Source organism: Ambystoma mexicanum, chromosome 9, assembly GCF_040938575.1.
Source record: "Ambystoma mexicanum isolate Mex_15411 chromosome 9, UKY_AmexF1_1, whole genome shotgun sequence".
In the NCBI taxonomy this organism is placed as follows: domain Eukaryota; kingdom Metazoa; phylum Chordata; class Amphibia; order Caudata; family Ambystomatidae; genus Ambystoma; species Ambystoma mexicanum.
In genome coordinates, this window is record NC_090931.1 from 66,881,259 (window position 1) to 66,904,764 (window position 23,506).

Sequence of the window (23,506 nt, forward strand, 5' to 3'; positions counted from 1 at the left end):
TCCTCCGATTCAGCCAATGGTCTCACTCCACCCAGTCATGTCAAGTCCTGATCATCCCTCACTACACTAATTGCTCAGCCTTGACTCTGAAACCCTGTGATGTTTTGTCCAGCCCCTTTGCATACATTAGTGGCGGGAGTGCATTTTACCAAGTCGGACTTTGAGGGGTTCGTCTCGGTGAAATGACAAATACATAAAATGCATTTCTATCCAACACAGGTGTCTCACTTCAAAAACAAATCATGGCGCTGCCAGAAAGGACTCTGCTGTGATGTGTGCCTCCCTCGACGCCTGTTGATGACGTGCATCGTTTCTGCGCACTTTTAAGCGCATCTCATTTGTGGATACGGGATGCACTGTAAAATGCTCAGAAACGCCCCCGTCTCTGGCAAATGCACAAAGGGAGGGGTGGGGGCACCAGAATGAGCGTATATAAGACTCACAAAGGGCGTGAAGGAGTCATCTAAGACTCACACAGGGAATGAATGAGCGCATCTAAGACTCACACAGGGAATGAATAAATGCATCTAAGACTCACACAGGGAATGAATGAGCGCATCTAAGACTCACACAGGGAGTGAATGAGTGCATCTAAGACTCATAAAGGGAATGAATGAGCGCATCTAAGACTCACAAAGGGAATGATGAGCGTATCGAAGACTCACAAAGAGAATGCATGAGCTCTTCATAGACTCACAAAGAGCGTGAATGAGCGCATCACTCACAAAGGGAATGAATGAGTGTATCTAAGACTCACAAAGAGCGTGAATGAGCACATCTAAGACTCACAAAGTGATGAGCGCATCGAAGACTCACAAAGGGAATGAATGAGCGCATCTAACAATCACAAAGGGCATCAATGAGCGAATCAAACACTCACAAAGGGAATGAATGAGCGCATCTAAGCCTCACAAAGGGCGTAAATGAGTGCATCTAAGACTCACAAAGGGAATGAATGAGCACGTTGAAGACTCACAAAGGGAATGAATGAGCTTTTTGAAAGACTCAGAAAGGACATGAATGAGCACATCGAAGACTCACAAAGTGAGTGAATGAGCGCCTCAAAGACTCACAAAGTGCGTGAATGAGCGCACCGAAGACTCACAACGAGTGTGAATGAGCGCATCAAACACTCACTAAGGGAATGAATGAGTGCATCTAAGACTCACAAAGGAAATGAATGAATGCATCTAAGACTCATAAAGGGATGAGCGAATCGAATACTCACAAAGGGCATGAATGAGCGCATCTAAGAATCATAAAGGGAATGAATTAGCACATCTAAGACTCACAAAGGCCATGAATGAGCACCTTGAAGACTCACAAAGTGTGTGAATGAGTGCATCGAAGACTCACAAAGGGAATGAATGAGCGCATCGAAGACTCACAAAGGGCGTGAATGAGCACATCTAAGACTCAGAAAGGACATGTATCAGCACATCTAAGACTCACAAAGGGAATTAATGAGCACATCGAAGACTCACAAAGGGAATGAATGAGCTCTTTGAAGACTCACAAAGGGCATGAATGAGCACCTCGAAGACTCACAAAGTGCGTGAATGAGCGCATCAAAGACTCACAATGGGAATTCATTAGCTCTTCGTAGACTCACAAAGGGCATGAATGAGCGCATCAAAGACTCACAAAGTGCGTGAATGAGCACATCAGAGAGTCACAAAGAGTGTGAATGAGCACATCAAACACTCGCAGAGGGAATGAATGAGTGCATCTAAGACTCACAAAGGAAATGAATGAGCGCATCTAAGACTCACAAAGGAAATGAATGAGCGCATCTAATACTCACAAAGGGATGTGCGCATCGAAGAATCACAAAGGGAATGAATGAGCTCTTCGAAGACTCAGAAAGGTCATGAATGAGCCCATCGAAGACTCACCAAGGGTGTTAAAGAGCACATCAAACACTCACAAAGGGAAAGAATGAGCGCATCTAAGACTCATAAAGGGCTTGAATGAGCACATCTAAGACTCACAAAGGGAATGAATGAGCGCATCGAAAGACTCACAAAGGGAATGAATGAGCGCTCCCAAGACTCACACGGGCATGAATGAGCACATCTAACACTCACAAAGGGAATGAATGAGTGCACCTAAGAATCACAAAGCAAATGAATGAGTGCATCGAAAGACTCACAAAGGGAATGAATGAGCTCTTTGTTGACTCACAAAGGGGATGAATGAACGCATCGAAGACTCACAAATTGCATGTATGAGCACATCGAAGACTCACAAAGAGCGTGAATGAGCACATGTAAGACTCACACAAGGAATGAATGAGCGCATCAAAGACTCACAAAGGGAATGAATGAGCTCTTGAAGACTCACAAAGGGCATGAATGAGCACATTGAAGACTCTCAAAAGGCATTAATGAGCAGATCTAAGACTCACAAAGGGAATAAATGAGCGCATCTAAGACTCACAAAGGGAATGAATGAGCTCATCGAAGACTCACAAAGGGCATGAATGAGCACATCGAAGACACAAAAAGGGCATGAACGAGCACATCGAGCACTCGCAAAGGGAATGAATGAGCGCATCTAAGGCTCATGAAGGGAATGAATGAGCACAACTAAGACTCACAAAGGGCATAAATGAGTGCATCGGACACTCACAAAGGGAATGCTTGAGCGCATCTAAGACTTATAAAGGAAATGAATGAGCACATCTAAAACTGAACAAATGGAATGAATGAGCACATTGAAGACTCACAAAGGGCACGAATGAGCACATCGAAGACTCACAAATGGCATTAATGAGCGGATTTAAGACTCACAAATGGAATAAATGAGCACATCTAAGACTCACAAAGAGAATGAATGAGCGCTTCTAAGATGCACAAAGGGCATGAATGAGCACATCGAAGACACAAAAAGGGCATGAATGAGCGCATGGAGCACTAAAAAAGGGAATGAATGAGCGCATCTAAGACTCATAAAGGCAATGAATGAGCACAGCTTAGACTCACAAAGGGCATGAATGAACGCATCGGGCACTCACAAAGGGAATGGATGAGTGCATTTAAAACTCACAAATGGAATGAATGAGCACATCAAAGACTCACAGGGCATGAATGAGCACATCGAAGACTCACAAAGGGAATGAATGAGCTCTTCGAAGACTCACAAAGGGCATGAATGAGTGCATCAAAGACTCAAAAAAGCATGAATGAGTGCCTCAAAGACTCACAAAGGGAATGAATGAGCGCATCGAAGACTCAAAAAAAGCATGACTGAGTGCATCAAAGACTCACAAAGGGAATGAATGAGCACATCGAAGACTCACAAAGGGAATGAATGAGCCCATCTAAGACTCACAAAGGGAATGAATGAGTGCATCTAAGACTCACAAAGGGCGTGAATGAGCGCATCGAAGACTCAAAAAAAGCATGACTGAGTGCATCAAAGACTCACAAAGGGAATGAATGAGGACATCGAAGACTCACAAAGGGAATGAATGAGCCCATCTAAGACTCATAAAGGGAATGAATGAGCGCATCGAAGACTCAAAAAAAGCGTGAATGAGTGCATCAAAGACTCACAAAGGGAATGAATGAGCACATCGAAGACTCACAAAGGGAATGAATGAGCTCTTTGAAGACTCAAAAAGGGCATGAATGAGTGCATCAAAGATTCAAAAAAGCATGAATGAGTGCCTCAAAGACTCACAAAGGGAATGAATGAGCACATTGAAGACTCACAAAAGGAATTAATTAATGCATATAAGATGTACTCATTCAGATGTCCTTTGTGTATTGGGCAGCCAGCTTTTTGGGGCATCTCCTCACTTGTACCAAAAAAGATGTGAGAATCTGCCGCCTTGCGTGTGGTGGAAGTGTGCATGCTTCTCTTTATTCTGCACCACGTATCTTTATGTTACATTAACTTGTCTTAAACGGTGCACTCTTACCATTAGCATGGTGTCCTGTGACTCACGTGGCTCTGCAAGAAATAGTGTGGCTGTGATAGTGAGGGAAGAGTGATAGGGCAGGTCCAGAACCAGTGGAAAGTGAAGTCTGCGTGTGTTGGCTTGCTGATGAGTTCATTGTGACCACTGGTTTGATGTATCCATAAGGGAAAGGTCCAGTGACTGGGCTGTTTATTCTATGTAAAACACATGATGTTGTGTGTGTGTTTTTGTGTTACATGTGTAGTCTAGCTAGTAGTATTGATAACACACACTGATGTGTTGTATTCGTAAGGGGAGGGTCCAGTGTCTGGGAATGTCTGTTATGTATTGGGGTGGAACTAGGCAGATCGTGAGGCTCGTGTGACATGTGGGGTATGCTGGAGAGGAGTTGGAAGCGGGAGGTTAGTAGTTAGTGGTTTTCATATGGTCCATATTGTGCCGTTGGGAGTGTCCACCTTGTGCTGGTCATTGGGAGTTGAACAGCCACATTTTCAGTCGTTTTCTGAATGTGAGATGGTCTTCTATTGTGTGTGTGAGGGAAGCTTGCCCTGCTGCGTGTTTTCTGTGTGTGCACGTGTTGTCTGCACGTGAGCAATGGAAGCATGCACTGCTGCCCTTTCTGCACATTTATCATGCATAAGGGAATCGTGCATTCTTATTTAAAGGTTCTGGGATTTTATTAGTTGACTTGTAGCATCTTTTTACTCCTCTAAATTGTTGATGTGATTTAAGAATGCCATTTAAAAAAGAAAAGAAAAAAATGTATGTCATATAATCGACCCTTGCTGCAGATGCATGTGTAACGGTTACTGTTTTGATATATATTAGAAGCAACGTGTTTGCATTACGATTAGACTAATTAGGAAGCATTGTGCTCCTTGTGCATACGCATATTGCTGTACGAGTTCCCTTAATGACGTGCTGTTCGTCATTGCTGTGCGAGACCTGAGTTCAAGTGGTCAGAGCCCAGCTTCCCGATCTTGTTGAATCCATAGTCCACATTCCAGGTCTTGTGCATGATCTTCGCTTTCACTGTGTTCAGAATTTTTTGCACCTGTCCTCATTGCCTCTTTCTCTTTCAGCTTGGATTGCTACCGGGCAGAATGCTCAATTTCCTTCGCAAACACCTGCAACGCCATCTGACGCAGAGCAAGAGACAACGAGGGCGATTGGTGTCCAAGGATGGAAGATGTAACATAGAGTTCGGCAATGTGGAAGAACAGTCACGGTTTGCCTTCCTCTCCGATATATGGACCACTGTGCTGGATCTCAAGTGGCGGTACAAAATGACCATCTTCATCACAGCGTTTTTGGGGAGCTGGTTTCTATTTGGCCTGCTTTGGTATGCTGTGGCCTATTTGCACCAAGACTTACCAATGTTCAACCCTTCTCCAAACCACACTCCATGCGTGGAGAACATCAACGGCCTGACTTCGTCTTTCCTCTTCTCGCTAGAGACTCAAGTTACCATTGGGTATGGTTTCCGGTGTGTGACTGAACAGTGCGGCACGGCCATTTCACTTCTGATCGCCCAGTCTATCCTTGGGGTGATCATCAACTCATTTATGTGTGGTGCCATCCTTGCTAAAATATCCCGTCCAAAAAAACGGGGCAAGACCATCACCTTCAGCAAGAACGCAGTCATCAGCAAGCGTGGGGGGAAGCTAAACCTCTTAATCCGAGTGGCCAACCTCCGCAAAAGCTTGTTGATCGGGAGTCACATCTACGGCAAGCTTTTGAGGACCACAGTTACGGCAGAAGGAGAGGCCATAATCCTTGACCAGGTGAACATAGACTTTGTGGTGGATGCCGGCAATGAAAACTTGTTCTTCATTTCTCCGCTCACCATCTACCACATCATAGACAGAAATAGCCCGTTCTTCGAGATGACGGCCGAAACCATCCTGGAGCAAGAGTTTGAGCTTGTCGTGTTTCTGGATGGCACAGTAGAAGCCACTAGCGCAACTTGCCAAGTCCGGACCTCTTACATCCCAGAAGAAGTATTCTGGGGCTATCGCTTTGCTCCAATAGTTTCCAAGACCAAAGAAGGCAAGTACAGAGTAGACTTCTCAAATTTCAGCAAGACCGTGGAAGTGGACACCCCACACTGTGCTTTCTGCCTCTACAATGAGCAGCATGCTAAGGCGATGCTCAAGAAAGCCTACGATAATCCAGGTTTTGAGATGTCAGAAGTGATTGATATCAATGAGACTAAAATGTAGGTGTTGGAGTTGGCCCAATGGCCGGAAAGACAACCTCTAAAAATTCAGAGGAATGACCCAGGTGGACGTTCAATCGGACAAAGTCTTTTTTATGTGAAAGTGGTCAAAACAAACTCCTGTTAACATGTATTTTAAACCAGCTGGTGTCACACAGTTTAATCTATTTTTGTATTGTAAACTGATTCTGAGTTCATGACGTCACTATATGCAAAGGCCTAGCTACAGTAGAGCGGCGTCTGTATTTATACTTTGAAATAAAAAATGGCATTCTCATTGTTATCCCAGCATCATTGTAGTCATAAATCATGAGAGATTATCCAGCACACGTTAGAATGTGATAAGAAGTGAAATGTGACATTTTTTTTCACACCTTTTTATATGTTGATGTTTCTTACACATGTTCCAGGTCATTCGAGTTCTGAACAGTGGTTTAGTTTTTAAAGAATAATGGTCATCAAAACCTTGGCTTCTTAATTATACCTAGGCAAAACCAAAGAGGTGATGGCTGGAAGGTTTAGCATACATCTGAACCTCTGGCACAGCTCTGGGCAACCCTCCAGACCATTGTTCTTAAGCCTGCCAAGCCATTACAGAAGAGGAGAGACTATATGCAAATCAGGCTTGGTCCCACCCCGTAAGGGACAGTCCAGCCCGAACTGCTAGGCTGTCAGAATCCAGTTGCCCACGTCGTGTAGCCGAAGAGTTCTTCCTCCTGATGGAACCCTCTGGCCCCAGGAATGGACAGCCAGAGCGATCAATCAGAGGAAAGAACGGATACCTGATGAGACCCAGAGGACGCAGGAGTTGTAATGTAGATGACGCAAAAGTTGTAATGCAGAAGTCAGGGTGGTACGAGTAGCCGAGGACAGGCGTTGGATCTGTAAGTGAGGAGTTAATACAATACAGATAATATAACAACCGCCCTTCTGACCAAACCCGAACACAACAGAAAGAATGCAATACGTTGATCCCAATTCTGATAACAACCCCTAGGCTTACCGTTACTCCGGGGAGAACCAGATGGAACCAGGAAGAGAAGAACTCCGAAGTCCACAATGCAGAATACCAGCAAAGCTCAACCACCTATCCCGCCGGCACGAGGACGCCTACTACACACTAGAATAGTGTGCGTCACAAGGAAACCCCAGGTTGGAAGTTCATAAGTTCCAAGTTCAACAATCCAAAAGTTCAAGAGTTCCAAGGTCAACAATCCAAAGTTCAAGAAAAGTTCCAAAGTTCCTCAAAATACCCAGATGCAGTCCAGATGATTGATGATCCAGAAGACAACCGAAGAGCAACCAAAACTAATGGGCGAAGGCTAGGAAATCCGTGAGCGGTCCGAGGTCGAAGAATGATGCGGGCAGCAAACAAGAACAAGGCAGTCCAAAATCCAAAGCCAGGTAAACGGTCCGGGTCGAGGCAACGAGGTAATCAGAAATGCTGGAGGGAAGGGGAAGGGAAAGGGACAGAACCGGGATGATAAGGAAAACTGGATACAAGGTACAAGATACGAGGCGCCACCAATTCTCAATCAGAAGCACCGATCTGGAGTGTAGGCGGAGAATATAAAGGTGAGGTCACATGACAGCGTTCCGCGGCTTCCAGCGTCGACCGTGGGAAACGCTGAGAGGACGCCAGCGTTGCCATGCCAACTTCCAAGCCCCTGGTTGTAGTGTTCTTAAAGGGCTATGCATCCGTTTCTTGACACTGCTTACCCGCCGGTACATGACAGTTTCCTCCCTCAAAGGGGGTGTCACCCCCCGAGCAGACCAGAAATGAGACAAAAGGGCCGGAGCATGGATGTTTCCCACAGGTTCCCACGTACGGTCTTCGGGACCATAGCCCTTCCAATCGACCAGATAGAGACGTCTGCCCCTTCGGACTTTGGTATCCAAGATCGCACCCACCTCATATTCATCAAAACCACGCACCCTAATCGGAGGTGGATGAGCAGGAAGTCTGGTAGATGGGTGGCATGGTTTCACTAGAGAGACATGGAATACCGGGTGTACCTTCCATTTTGCAGGAAGAGCCAATCGGAGGGCCGCAGGGTTAATAACCTGCAGAATGCTGTAGGGACCCACGAACCGAGGCAACAGGGATCTTCGACCAGGCAGGCGTAGATTTTTTGTGGACAGCCAGACCTTCATCCCCGGTCGGTAGTTAGGAGCCGGTGAGCGATGTGCATCTGCCGATGACTTAGAACGTGACTGGGCCTGTAATAGTTGACTCTTAACTATAGCGTGGGTATCTGATAGGTTCCTAAGACAACCAGAGGCAGCCGGATTTTGTAATGGCCAATCAGCAATACTGGGCAAAGAACGGGGGTGCTGGCCATATAGTGCAAAGAACGGAGATACACCTGTCGCCGTATGCATAGAGTTATTGTAGGCGAACTCGGCCAGAGGTAGAACAGAAACCCACGTATCTTGGCGTTGGTGGGTAAGACATCGTAGATACTGTTCCATGGTGGCGTTAAGCCTCTCTGTTTGCCCATCGGTTTGCGGATGGTATGCACTAGAGTACCTGCCGTCTATACCCAACGTTGAAGTCACGGCTCTCCAAAAACGAGAAGTGAACTGTGGTCCCCGGTCAGTAACAAGAATGGAAGGCAGACCGAATCTTCGGTAGACGTTCTTCAAGAACAGTTCCGCCAAAACCGGAGCAGAAGGAATCCCCTGGCAGGGTACAAACAAGGCTGATTTAGTGAAATAGTCCACGACCACCCATATAGTGTCGTAGCCGTCGACTACCGGAAGCTCTACTACGAAATCCATAGAGACCATAAACCAAGGCTTGTCTGGAATAGGCATGGGTTGAAGCAGGCCCACCGGTTTGCCCGGTTGATGTTTGCACTGTGCACAAATGGCACAAGAAACGATGTATTCCCGAACATCGTGTGACATGGAGGGCCACCAGCACCACCTTCTCAAAAGGTCAATAGTTTTCCCAGTACCTGGATGTGCCGCTACCGCTGAATCGTGACACCATTGTATGGCGGTGTGTCTTGTGTCGGAGTCAGGCACATATATTTTACCCTTCTTATAAGGCAATGAATTGATGACCTCCAACCCCAGGCTAGAAATCCCGGAGGGAGTAGTTCTCACCCATTCTTGTATCCTTGTTTTCAGAGAGGGGCGCAAGGTACACCCACACACCACTTGATTGGGTAATAGAAGGGCTCCTTTAAGCTCGGATGGTTCAGGGACTCCATGGATGCGGGAAAGAGCATCAGCCTTCGAATTCAGAGAACCAGGGCGATAGGTAATGGTGAAGTTGAACATGGCGAAAAATTCATGCCACCGGGCATGACGTGCCGTGGTACACTTCACTGATTGCAGGGCCAAGAGATTCCGATGATCAGTAAACACTTGAACTGGTTCGGAAGACCCCAAAAGATGATGTCTCCATACCATAAAGGCGTCTCTTACAGCCAACAATTCCCGTTCTGTGATCGTATAATTCCTCTCGTAAGAGGTGAGTTTTCTGGAGTGATACGCAACAGGATGTAAACCAGCGGACTCGGGGCAAAGTTGGGACAGGATAGCTCCCAGTGCAACATCTGAAGCATCTGCTTCTACAATGAAAGGCAAAGAGGGATCCGGATGTTGAAGGACGGGAGCCGTGGTAAAAGCAGATTTTAAGGCCTCAAAAGCCTGTTGAGCTTCCTCGTTCCATTCAAACAAACTTTTAGTGCTGGTTAGTTTAGTAAGTGGAGAGGCAATGGCTGAAAAGTCTTGGATAAACCGCCGATAGAAATTTGCAAAACCTAGGAAGGATTGCAGAGCCTTCAAGGTATCAGGACGAGGCCACTCCAATATCGCGGTGATCTTAGACTGGCTCATTTGCACTCCCCGGCTAGTGATATCATAGCCTAGGAACTCTACCTCGGTTTCATGAAACCTGCACTTGTCCAACTTAGCATACAAGTGGTACTCTCTTAGACGTTGCAAAACGTTGGAGACATGGATGACGTGAGTGTCCACCGAAGGAGAGTAGACCAAGATGTCATCTAAGTAAGCGACTACGTACTGGTCTAGCATGTCATGAAATACGTCGTTGATGAAGTATTGGAAGGTCGCCGGAGCGTTACATAGGCCAAAGGGCATAACGCAGTATTCGAAGAGGCCATATTTGGTTTTGAAGGCCGTCTTCCACTCGTCGCCTTCGCGAATCCGGACGAGATTGTAGGCTCCCCTCAAATCCAATTTAGTGAACACCTTAGCTGCACCCAATTGGTCCAATAAGACTGAAATCAGAGGAATCGGATACTGATTTCTGATCGTGACGGCATTTAAAGCACGGTAATCGATGCAAGGACGCAGGTCCCCCTCCTTCTTAGGGACAAAGAACATGGGTGAGGCAGCAGGTGAGCGGGAAGGACGAATAAAGCCAGTACTCAAGGATTTGTCAATATATTCCTTCAAAATCACGTCCTCTTTAGGGGTCAGGGAATATATGCGCCCAGACGGAATCTTAGCTCCAGGAATCAGCTCGATAGGGCAGTCATAGGGCCTGTGGGGTGGAAGTATCTCTGCCCCACGTGCGTCGAATACGTCCTGATATTTCCTGTACACCATAGGAAGGACAGTATTAAGTACTGCCCCCACAGTACGGGTAGTTTCAGCAAGAGCATGACTTGGATTGGTGATCTCCGAACTGATAGTGAGGCATCTCCTTTCACAGTAATCCGACGGAAAACATACCTCCCCAGAATGCCAATCCACAGAAGGATTATGCAATCTTAACCAAGGTAAGCCAAGAATGAATTTAAACTGTGGTGCCGCAATGAGATCAAAGTAGATGCTCTCTTGATGACCGCAGTCAGTGATCATGGTGAGGTCAGTAGTCCGCTTCGTCACTAACCCAGAGACCAAGGAAGAGCCATCTACCGAATTTACCACTTCAGGACATGATTTGTGCATAACTGGCAGACCCAACCCCTGAGCATAAGTGGCATCCACGTAATTCCCTGTGGCGCCTGAGTCCAGGACCATCATCACGGCCCATTTCTCAGAACCGGGAGACGACAGGGAAACAGATAGACAATAAGGACTGTATATTGTAGGGTCTATCGAAGAAACACCCGGCATCTGGACCCCTTCAGTCACCGGGTTTTGGCGTTTCCCTGTTTCTTAGCGGGTTTTTTGGTACATTCTCGGAGCAAGTGGTCTGAACCTCCGCAATAGAAACATAATCCATTCTTTCTCCGGTGTTCCCTAACTTCAGCCGAGAGAGGAGTTCTAAGTGCCCCAATCTGCATGGGTTCCGTGGATCCAGCGGCAGGTAAAGGAACGGAGATAGCAACAGGAGGAACCGTTCTCTTTTCACCCCTCCGTGCTGCTTGTCGGGAATCGATCTGGAGAACCAAATCCAATCGTTCCGAAAAAGCAGTAGGTATCACCGGAACGGTAGCCAGTGTGTCTTTTAGGGAGTCGGATAGCCCTTTATAGAAGAGAGAGGCCTTCTTCTCTTCGGGCCAATTTGTTTCCGCCACCAGCTGATTGAACTTGGCTAGATAGGACAGGAGAGGTGTACTGCCTTGTTGGAGACCAAGCAGTTCTAAATCCGTAGCTTGTGTGGCATAACGTGTGTCGAACACACGACTCATAGCCTCAATTAGGGCGTCACAATTGTAAAGAAGATGACTGCCCTCTTCCAACAACGGATTAGCCCAGGCAGCCGCGGTACCCCCTAAATGAGATAACAGAAACGCCGCCTTAGTAGTGGAATCTGGAAAAGAGGCAGGACGACACAGAAAGTGTAGTCTACATTGGTTCAAAAAGGTCCTAAAGGTCTTGGGGTCTCCACTGAAGCGTTCCGGTGGAGCCAAAGGGAACTGGGTAGTCATATAAACTGGTCCAGCACCCTGTTGGGATGGACCAGCACCTGCCCCAGAGACACTGGCCAAAGGTGGGGCAGCTGCCCCAAGGGGTTGGAACCCTGCTTGCAACTCATCAATGCGTCGCTGCGTGGCTGAATGAGCCACAGTCATATCATTACGTAAATCGGCCACCAATTGTAAAATAGTGGACAGCGTCTCATTGGTATCCATATTGAAAGGGCTTCTGATTATGTCAGAATCCAGTTGCCCACGTCGTATAGCCGAAGAGTTCGTCCTCCCGATGGAACCCTCTGGCCCCAGGAATGGACAGCCAGAGCGATCAATCAGAGGAAAGAACGGATACCTGATGAGACCCAGAGGACGCAGGAGTTGTAATGTAGATGACGCAAAAGTTGTAATGCAGAAGTCAGGGTGGTACGAGTAGCCGAGGACAGGCGTTGGATCTGTAAGTGAGGAGTTAATACAATACAGATAATATAACAACCGCCCTTCTGACCAAACCCGAACACAACAGAAAGAATGCAATACGTTGATCCCAATTCTGATAACAACCCCTAGGCTTACCGTTACTCCGGGGAGAACCAGATGGAACCAGGAAGAGAAGAACTCCGAAGTCCACAATGCAGAATACCAGCAAAGCTCAACCACCTATCCCGCCGGCACGAGGACGCCTACTACACACTAGAATAGTGTGCGTCACAAGGAAACCCCAGGTTGGAAGTTCATAAGTTCCAAGTTCAACAATCCAAAAGTTCAAGAGTTCCAAGGTCAACAATCCAAAGTTCAAGAAAAGTTCCAAAGTTCCTCAAAATACCCAGATGCAGTCCAGATGATTGATGATCCAGAAGACAACCGAAGAGCAACCAAAACTAATGGGCGAAGGCTAGGAAATCCGTGAGCGGTCCGAGGTCGAAGAATGATGCGGGCAGCAAACAAGAACAAGGCAGTCCAAAATCCAAAGCCAGGTAAACGGTCCGGGTCGAGGCAACGAGGTAATCAGAAATGCTGGAGGGAAGGGGAAGGGAAAGGGACAGAACCGGGATGATAAGGAAAACTGGATACAAGGTACAAGATACGAGGCGCCACCAATTCTCAATCAGAAGCACCGATCTGGAGTGTAGGCGGAGAATATAAAGGTGAGGTCACATGACAGCGTTCCGCGGCTTCCAGCGTCGACCGTGGGAAACGCTGAGAGGACGCCAGCGTTGCCATGCCAACTTCCAAGCCCCTGGTTGTAGTGTTCTTAAAGGGCTATGCATCTGTTTCTTGACACTGCTTACACGCCGGTACATGACATAGGCCACATCCTTTCTGCATGAGACCACAAGCATCCCCAAACATGTTTCAGCCTCGTTGGACCTCAGGAGCGAGGAGTATTTTGGGTTCCTAGGCCCAGCTGCCACTTGACCCACATCTGGGTGTACCAGTCCCACTCAGCGTGACTAAGCAAAACAAAAGAGGTGATGGCCGTACCTTACAGGTGCTCTGCATCGGTGTAGCTGGGGAGCCTGGACTCACTACAAATAATCATCTATGATTTACAACTTTCCTCCTTTCTAGGTGAATTCCAGGTAAGATGGTTCCTGAGTAATGAGACCTGTGACATTAACCAGGAGACACCTTCTCACTTTTAAGTGAAGGGCCAAACACAACATGTTGCAATGCAACAGGAGGTATGTGATTAATGACCGCACATAACATACAAGAGACCTCCATAGATGTTGAATTGCCTTGCAAATAATGTGAAGAACAGACTGTATTTTACTTGTCGACACATTGACGAGCTCTACCCCAGTGACACTCAACAATACGTTTACATTTAGGCCCAAATAAGGAGACTCTGAAACCTCAAGAACACATGGATCTTGACCAGTCATTTGGGATCAACCATTGATGGTCCTTCTTTTCAATGATTTTAACTGAGTGTGTTTCACTGGTGGTCCAATGACTTGCTTGCCCATTGACAACCTTCATTAGCCGGCCAGGCTCTTTAGAAATGGCTTGGGTTCAATTCTGGAGTGGGTCAATTCAGGGGTCTCGAGTTCCATACTCTTAGACCACTTCTGGACACAGAGCAGCAGAGAGTTTGCCCTCCTTTGCTCCATTCTTTGTCACTGGATAGCCCGGGTGTGAAGGTGGAGGGTAAATGGGGGGGCCTATGGATGAGACAAGCCAAAGGCTTAAATAAATGTATGGGGTTAGTGTTGAGAGGGGACAGGGAGTCGGTTGGCGGTTTTACAAGCAGCATTTGTAGAGCTGTGGAAGTCTACAGAGGCATGTCCACTAATGCTGGGATGTGGGCCTCTGTTGCCTAACTCGCCACAGTTTTCTTTTAGTTTGATGGGAGGAAGCTGAACATTGGTGGAAATTGGGTAAGGATGCATGCGTTAGAAGACAGACTTCAATGCTGTCCTGGCATGTTGGAATATCGCGTGGATTAACGCAAACATTGTGGGCCAGGTTCACAATTTCGGCTGGAGCAAATGATGAGATGTCCGTCAGAATTTATGACGTGGACCTTCTTCTTTCTACCTGATTCATGAAGACTAAAGCTGGAGGAAATGTGCAGAATCCTGGAGCATTCCTGGGAAGATCATGTCCGAATCTTCGTGACCATCTCGGAGATGCTCCAGGAATCTCCAGATGTGAACCATCCTTCGACTTTGTTTATCATAATAAATAAGGCATCAGGTGCAAATCTGAGTTGCTCATGACCAGCTCCTCATTTTATCAATGCAAATACTTGTACCCCTTCCCCCTATTTTATTGCAGGGAAAGATGTAGGAGGTCTGGAATGGACATGCTTCTCTTAGATTAGTGCCCATAATGGATACAGAGTTCCCAGGATGCATTTGTGACCTGCCACGTTTGCCAACTTGCATGGACTTTTGCATTGGCTGCAGTCTGTGTGGCTGAGCAGGTTATCTTCCCCCAGCCATATATTCCCAGGGAGGCAGTAGTGTTACTTGCTTGACACGCTAGAGATTTGGTGTGTATGACTAGTATGACTAGTCGGCTTATGGTGGGCAGGCTCCATGGCACCTTACATGGTGCACAGTGCCTAGGCACACTTTCATTGTGAATGTGAATTTTAATTTTAGGCAGTCAGTTTTCGCACCCTTTGACATGACTTGAATGTGGTGTTATGTTGCAACCCACTGAGGTATGTTGGATTTCATTGGAGCTCTTGTTCCTTGACCCTTTCGTGCTATGATGGGCATGTTTTCACAGCTCTGGGTGGTCAGGCTTAAGACACCTTCCACAATAGCTGGTTGTTAATTTTGGTGAGAGTTTGGTCTTCCAGCTGATTTTTAGCAACCTTCCACAACACAGTGTTGTGGCGTTCTGTGTGGCAACTCTAGGAGGTGTGTGCATTTTCTTGTTCACCAATACCCTTGAATAGATAATGAACCTGGCTTGCTAGCTCATGGTGGTAAATTCTTTACGCCCATCCGTGATGGCTGCGAGTCAGAGTTGGTGTGAGTTGGTGCTTCAGGTCTAGGGTTTCACAAGCTTCAATGACACTAGAAAGTGGGATAATGTGACAAGTCTAAGCGGTGTATGTGGTTTCACGGCTGTGTTCCTTTCCTTGGTTGGTAATGCCGTGTCTGCGGCTCAGTGGACTAATTAATCCAATACAGGGGCCTGTGTTTCACCTCATGGTCACAGGTTCAAATCCTGGCAGGTCCTCTCAGCCTTTCATCCTTCTGAGGTCGATAAAATGAGTACCATTAAGTCGGATGTATTGGAGGTCCCAAAAAACCCATTTGCTGGGCCTTGGCATCTCCAGGGTCAGGAAGAGACACTGGAGCAAACAGGACACTCAGGCTTGGTTCAAGAAGACATCAGGCTTTATTAATCCAGCAGGCTGGTACACTTCATACATCTTGGACATTGCTGGAACTCTGCTCTCAAGTTATAAAATGTCCCTCCTTTTATATTCTTTTTGGTTGGCTCAGCTCCCTGTCTATGATGCAGAACACTCTCATTGGTCCAGGCACTCCGAGACAAGCCCCTTCCTCCTCTAGGGTTGGCTGACCGAGCTGCCAATTCACAGAATCTCCCATGTCATATCCACATCTGTTACTGATAAGATTGTGTGTGCTGTACTTAACCTTTAAATGGGAACATTTATTGACGTCTGTCCTAAGACAATCTTAGCAACTGCATCATGGTTTCCTGTCCCAAAGTCCCAGATATGTGCATTAGCTGTATCCTCTCTGCTAATTGACCAGCTGAATGTGTCATCCACATTCCTCCCTTAACTGTTACACAGCTCCTACACAGTACACTGTTAAGATTAGAGATAAGAGTCTGGAAAGTCCTGTCTCTGGCTACTGAACTCTCCTTGAACTATCAAGAGGTAATTATTTTTTCATTTCAATACCGTTTTATAGAATTCACTTATATATATATATATCCATCTTAAATATGCTAGCCTTAAAGGTGCTGGCCTTAAAGGTGCTGGCCTATCACAAAATGGTGGATTACCCTATTTCTGTTCATTTCTTGACACCTGGTCCATTTCAAACCTAGTTTTTTAGTACAATATACTTAGCATGTACTATTTAATAAGTCTTTCATTATTTAAACATTCTGACTTTATAAACATAACTCAGTTTTTACAGCGCTTTTGCTGCAAAGCAGTATAATTCTAGTTTTCTGCATATTTGAAGGTATAGATCACCCCACCAAGTTATTCTCACTCGGTTTAGGGGGGTGGGGGGGGGGTTACTCCACTACATTCAGTTTAAGAGGGGGGTTTAGTCATTTTTCTTCATTCCCCCATCTTGTGTGGTATTTAGTCATCTACTCAATACTAACAATTACACCCATATCCACCCTCATCAATGTTCACTATACCTACATATTTCTAACTTAATCACCTTTTTTTTTAATAAACTATTCACTCCAATCTAAGAGGTATCCTAACACATTTCTAAAACATCAGTACAAGCACATTATACTCTCTTAATCTAAACATGTATGTGTCCCTAAAACTATGTTTATTTACTTTTATTTGAGCCCTACCTCCATTCCCCAGTTTACTTTAAACTAACTATATGCCTCAGACAATTTTACAGCCACTATGCCTTTTGTGAGAGACGGTCACTACTTGAGGTAACCCAACAGCCCATCATCTGCATATATTTTAGCCACATCGTGGCTCATTGTCCACATCCTTCCTGCTATTCCCACCCCACAACATCTTCCTTGGTCCAATTGTGCTATCCATGCATTTCTTAAAGTTCAAAAAGTTCATTTTCTTGCTGCTGTTAAATCTTCCACCCGACTCATCTCGTTTTTTGGCATCTGCGAACCGTCTGTGTCCTGTCGACTTTGTCCTTCCTTTTGAGCTGCCTTGCAGTAAGTCCTCGGGCCCTTATTCCAAAGGCCAGTCTCTTTATTTTTTCAGTGTCTTTTTTTTTCTCCACAAAGCGTTAGCTGTCCATTCAACATGGGGGCACTTTTGGCAAGGGAACACAAGGATGGGGGAGTTCTGCAGAAACCAACCTTGGACTTGTATATGACTGGAATTCGGGCATGTAGTTGGGTTCCTGGGTGACCTCTCTCTGCTTTTAGCCGATTGTCTGCATCATATAGGTTCCTCATTGTTCATCTGAGTTTGCTCTGTAAAATAAACATGTCCCTATTATTAGCACATTTCCTACCAACCCATCCCCTTAAAAACCTTTGTTGCATATTCTGGCAACATTCACCTGCCTTCTAAACAAACTACATTTCATCTTATTTTTTTAATGTCCCTGACTCCTAGAAAAAGTTTACATACATATTTAGGTTTTAATGTATTGAAAGCAACTACTTTTTCCATTATTTTTATACACACTATACTGTATGGTCAGCCTGCTGGAACCTCCTATGTTCTCAGTAACCACATATTTATATATTTTTCTTTTTTAATCTCCTCATTGTTCTCTGCCCTTATGACATCTGGGTGTTCTCGTTAACAATATTCATCCGTCGAGGGACACATTTTCTCCTAAGGTCGACACGTTCAAACCAGGGAGACAAAAACAGCAAACAACAAAAAAACACATTTGAAAAAGACATTAAAAGAAGGGCGGCTTCTTCTTTTTCCTTCTTCTAGGCGCATCTGTAGCAGATGAGGATGACTTCTCTTGGGGATCCCTGTTGTCTACAGAAAATCAAAATAGATAAAAAAGTCATTCAGGGATTGGCAAGGGGGTTATGGTTTCTTCCTACCCTAAACCCCTTCCTCGTTGTGGCTATCAAAACATGCCTTCTAGATCCACTTCTATCTTTTTTCGGCTCATTTAAATCTTGGGCCTTCCCTAACCTATTGGTGCACCACAACAATACTATTAACGTAGGGACCTTTCTGATTAACGGGAATAGGTGTCGGTTCCAAACCCTGCTTCGGGCAATCCTAACGAAACAGAATGTCATCAAAAGGAAGTTCTTCAGAGAGGTAAGCGGCAGAAGGAAGGTCAAAAATGTTTCTAGTATCCACACTTGGTGCCTGATTATCCTGTGAAAAAGGTTGCTGTGAATCTTGTGCAAACTGACCTCTACCAAGGCCCCCTACACCCGGGCGACCTCTGGATCGTCTACCAATATTCCCAAATGTGTTATTTGACCTCTGTCAGAGGATCGGGCATTGTGCATGCCGTTGACCCTATTGCCTACAAAAGGTACACTGGTTAATGTTTACAGGACCCAAGGGCACATTTCCTTGTGGAACATACTGACCTCTAATTTTGAACTACCTCCTCTAGGGCCTCTAACAATTTGCTGTAACAATACTTTTGTCTTCAAATCACCTTTTCTCTTTTCGACTCTTTCCTTTTCATTATTAACATGATTCTCCTAGTACTGAGCCATGTGCAGTAATTCTGATTGAGACTTCGCTTGCCAAGCACTCTCAGAAGACATAATTTGCGACTGGATGTCAGGCAGCAATCCACGCACAAATTTGTCTACAAATAATCTTTTCCCAGACTCTGTGCCTAAACCTTGTCCACTGAAATCTGAGAATACCTGTTCGAACCGATTAAAGAACTCGGTAACACCCTCAGACTTCCCTTGGACACAGGCAGTAAGCTTGTCCCAAATAATTCTCTTTTCGGGAATTATAGTTTTTAATTTCGCAACTATTCTGTCAGGCAAAGTTAGTATCACCTGAGGCGGTCTTTCACCAACTGGCCTTTCTGCATCAAGTCTAATTATGTTAGCCCATGTATCTCATAACCCTGCTATGTCATCTATAGTCCTAACCTGTTTCCACAAATTTACGGGCAGGAGTACGGGAAAAAACAGATCAATATCACTTAAAGTAAATACTGAAGATTGCAAAACGGACTCTATTTCTTTATAGAACCCTGTCGGATTTTTCCTAATGTCGGGACTAGATTGACTAATGGTGTTCACTTCCTGTCTCGAAAACGGGATGTGAACAAACTGCGACACATAGTGTGCAGGGATATCCTGAGCTGGCGTACCTGCTGCAACATTAGCAGGGATCTCAACTTTTGGGAAGAATGTCGGAGGAACCTCTCTCATAGGCAACTGAGAAATAGGCAACAGGGCTAAATCGAGTGCTAAGGCAGCCAAAGAAGTGTCAAATGCAAAGCTCTCTTGTAAATACTCAATAACTCTGCGGGACAACAAATCTTTCTTTTTACATACTGTAGGTATTCTACCATTACCTGTATCATTTTCCTCTGCATTTCTGGTGTATACTGACTATACGTGTCATATACTTCAACAGGAGTTATCAATGTGTCTGAGATCCATCTAATCGCATCTTTCGTGCAAATTCGCATTTCCTCAGATATCGATTTATGACAAGGAAGGAATCGTTTCTGCACATACATAATGCCCAAACTATCTCCATCTTCATCCTCATTCTGTAACCTTTCCAACTCCTTTCTATACTCAAATACCTTCTCAACATGCACTTTTACTCTCTCCGCAGTTTCTCTAGAGAACGCTAAGGTGTTCAGATCCCTCAACCCTTGCGGGAGTTCTGTATCGTTTAACCTGTCCCACATTACACACAAATGAATCCCTAATCCCTCAATAAAACATTGTTCTCAGGAAAATTGTTCATATTAGAAAGTGTGGCAAAAACATTAGCTTGATCACCCCTCTCCATACAATGCTTAGCCCATGCAATCAACTCACATTTCTTCTCTGTAGATACAGTATTGTGAGTAACAACCCTCGATCCCATTCCCTGATCTACTACAAGTGGAATAGAACCACTTGGAAGAGGGAGAATAGGCAAATTCAAAAGAGGTGTTATCACTGGCGCAACGGGCAAAAGTGGAGGAGCAGGTGGAGGAGCAACAACAAAAGGAGGACTAACAAATGGAGGAAGAGGAACAGCAGGAGGAATGATAGGAGCAGCAGGAGGAGCAGGAGGAGGAATAACAGCAAGAAGAGGCAAACCAGCAGGAAGAGGAACGTACGGAGGAGGGGCAGTGGCACCAGACCTTTGTTCATTTAACAATTTATCGATAAGTTAATCGGAAACATGAAAGTCTTTAGAAGGATAGATTTTCTGGATACCAAGCGAGAAAGCCCTATCCATATTCCTAGCTGACTCAGACTGTTTATCTTACTCATATAACAACGCTTTTTTGGCATTCGTTTTATGACGACACGCATGCTTTTCTCTACTCTTAAGCTGCTGTAAAGCTTCTTTCTTCCAATTCTGTAATATGTCAAATGCTGCAGGTCTAGCCTTTTTCTTTAATAAAATGGATTCTAAGTATTCAATACGAGGAATTTCAAAACTACCATTGATTGGCCACTGAAGTTTGGAAGCATGTCTAGTTTGTCTGTGCCAAATATCATTAAACACTATACTACCAATGCCATGCTTACAGTAGATAGTACAAGCCGGCGACCCCTCCTGTGGCACCGGACGGCTAAATTCCAAAGATTTCAGTCCTTGCGCACAATTGCCCTGAAGCAGGCAGACAATTTCCCAGGCATATCAGAATACTGGTGTTACCTGGTCAGTAATTGCACTTGCAAGTCTAATACACCAAAACAAATTATCAGGATACTTAAGAATCAGGTCACGACTCACCTGATCAAGCCTAAGGAGGTCCAATCGGATTTCAAAGTTTTTCTAACAAATTTTACCTTGTGTTTGGTGATTTCGGCAAATCTGCCCACCTCGATACGTGGACCCTCGTCAAGATGCCGACTCAGACCACATGCTCACTGTCCAGGGATCGGGCCATGCAGCGCTGCTGAGGTGTCGCTCCTCATTCAGGAAAGGGGCCCCTTTTACACTGTCTGTTCCCGGTCCGATAGCCGCGTCAACCTTCAACGAGCTGGCATCAATCTTGAGGGTCCCTATTCGGGCGCCATCTGTGAAAGCAAAAAGAAGATATCGAGGCTGAGTACCCCAAAAGGAAATACACCAAACGCGGGTCCAAAGGATACACAGATCTTTATTCTACAACTGAACAGTTTCAAAGGACAAAGCAACAGATAGCTATCAGGCCCTTAGTACAACACAGTGAAATACCAGCCCTGTTCGGTGTTCAGTGAGTGGGACTGTACATCAGAATAGTCGCACCTTTTATACAATCCTAAACATGATGTACAACCCATTTGTAAGTTAATGAATCTCGGATGTAGGGTTCGTGCCGAGTTCACTTCTAATTTATGCATCTATACATTTACGGATTATCCTTAAAACATTCTCCAACAAGTTACACTAGCAACAGTGTGTCTTTGGATTTCATATTGAGCCTTCGTACGCATTTATACAATATAGGTAAACAAGTGTTCACATTAGATGCTCAAACAGTATTGTGCACGATATATGTTCATGGATTAGTTTTGTTGGTACAGGTAATCCTCTATACACAGGTCAACGAAGGACAAGGTCTCAGTACATGACCCTAACATTTGGCCTGCGGGCAGTTTACACATTAACTTGTACACAGAGGTCAAGACGGCCATGTTACATTCAAAACGACACTGTCCACCATCTTAGAACACAGGGTGACTTTAGAGTGGGAATCTAAAATATCGGATGAACCTAAAATGGCGGCTAAGACTGATCTAAGGTCAGGACCTTGAAGCTCGGATTTCCTCATAGAGCTACTTGGCCTAGGCCAATATATACATATATATATATATACTTACGATCTAGAGGGTACAATATGATTTCCCGTTCAACAGTTTCTGCATTGCTGCATGTGCTTCATTCTGCTCAGCAGTACATTCTTCATTCAGCTTAGCAGAACCTGCTTCTACAGTTTCATGCCTTTGTTCCTCCATATTTCTCCCGATTGTTTTGGACCATGGTCTTTTCCTTCTGTGCTTTGCTTTCATCCTGTTGAGACAAACAGAAGCATTTAGCTGCACAATATCTCTTCCTTATCCCACTATACTTAATCTAATCTACACCTGTTTTTCTAGACTATGGCACCAATTCTTACTACGTGCTTTATTTTTATCATATAGCTACAGTGTTTGCCTATTCCGAACATTTGTATCCACTCCACAATAATAGGGAAATGGTTACCCACCTTCAATTTGATTTCTGTGTTCTGCGGTAGTCTGAAGTGGCCATGCTTTTATCTATTTTCTACTCTCTTCAAACCTGATTGCACCTATCTTAGGAAAATGGCTACACACTTGAGTTTGGAGGTAGCCATGGTGCTATTTGCACCATGGCTCCCTCCAAACCAGGGCCCGGGTCTTGTCTGGCTGAATGGGGACTTACCGGGACATTCCGACCTATGGGGACCCGGTAAGTCCCCATTCAGTTGACCATTCCCCATTCCCATTTGAGCCCCCATAGGGCTCAATGGGAATGGGGAAGGCGCTAATAACGGGCCCGCAAATTGCGGTCCTGTTATTAGCTCCAAGGTCCCTTAACGGGACCCGCAGAGAACGGCTGGTCAGACCAGCCGTTCCTGCTGGGACCCGCTAAGGGACCTCGGAATAGGGCGGTAAGGGTTTACCGGCACCGGCATCATTACCCCACTGTGTCTCTATCTACCTCTTTATCTGTTACTTACCTGGATCCTCTTAATTTTAGCAATGATCAAGTGTGTGCCCACACCCTTGTAGTGTGGACCAGTACTTACCTCTTTTTTCCTTTTCTCCATATTTAAGGTCATGCAGACATTACGCTTGTTTTCATGCAGGATCCACGACTTTCATCTGTAACATAAACCAACATTGTTACAGGCACTCACAAAATTGTAATTTACTTACCTCAGTATTTCTCCTTAAATTGGCTTTGTACACAATATTCTTTGTCTGGTTAACCCAATTTTGGTCAACCATACCCCTTTTCTGGTTTTTCATATTCACTGGTGCTTTTTATTGCTCTGTGCCCTTTTTTTACTGTTGTTTAGGAATCCTCATTGGTACTATTTGTTTTCAATGTTTTGATTGTATTACCTATTTTATGCTCCTGGGTTTATTTCCTATCCCATTATTCCTTCATCCAATCATTCCTTCCTTCAATGTTTTCTTTTATTCATTTTCTATTTA

General features: G+C 45.2%; 1 protein-coding gene across 1 annotated transcript in view; it reads left to right on the plus strand.

The window, feature by feature from the left end:
• Positions 1-6,426, plus strand: part of KCNJ1 (potassium inwardly rectifying channel subfamily J member 1) — an 88,598-nt gene extending 82,172 nt beyond the window's left edge. Inside the window, exon 2 of the mRNA XM_069614172.1 lies at positions 5,008-6,426. Coding sequence (XP_069470273.1) covers positions 5,029-6,147 — 1,119 coding nt within the window. The 5' untranslated portion in view covers positions 5,008-5,028 and the 3' untranslated portion in view covers positions 6,148-6,426. The remainder of the gene's footprint in view (positions 1-5,007) is intronic.
• The last annotated feature ends 17,080 nt before the right edge of the window (positions 6,427-23,506 follow it).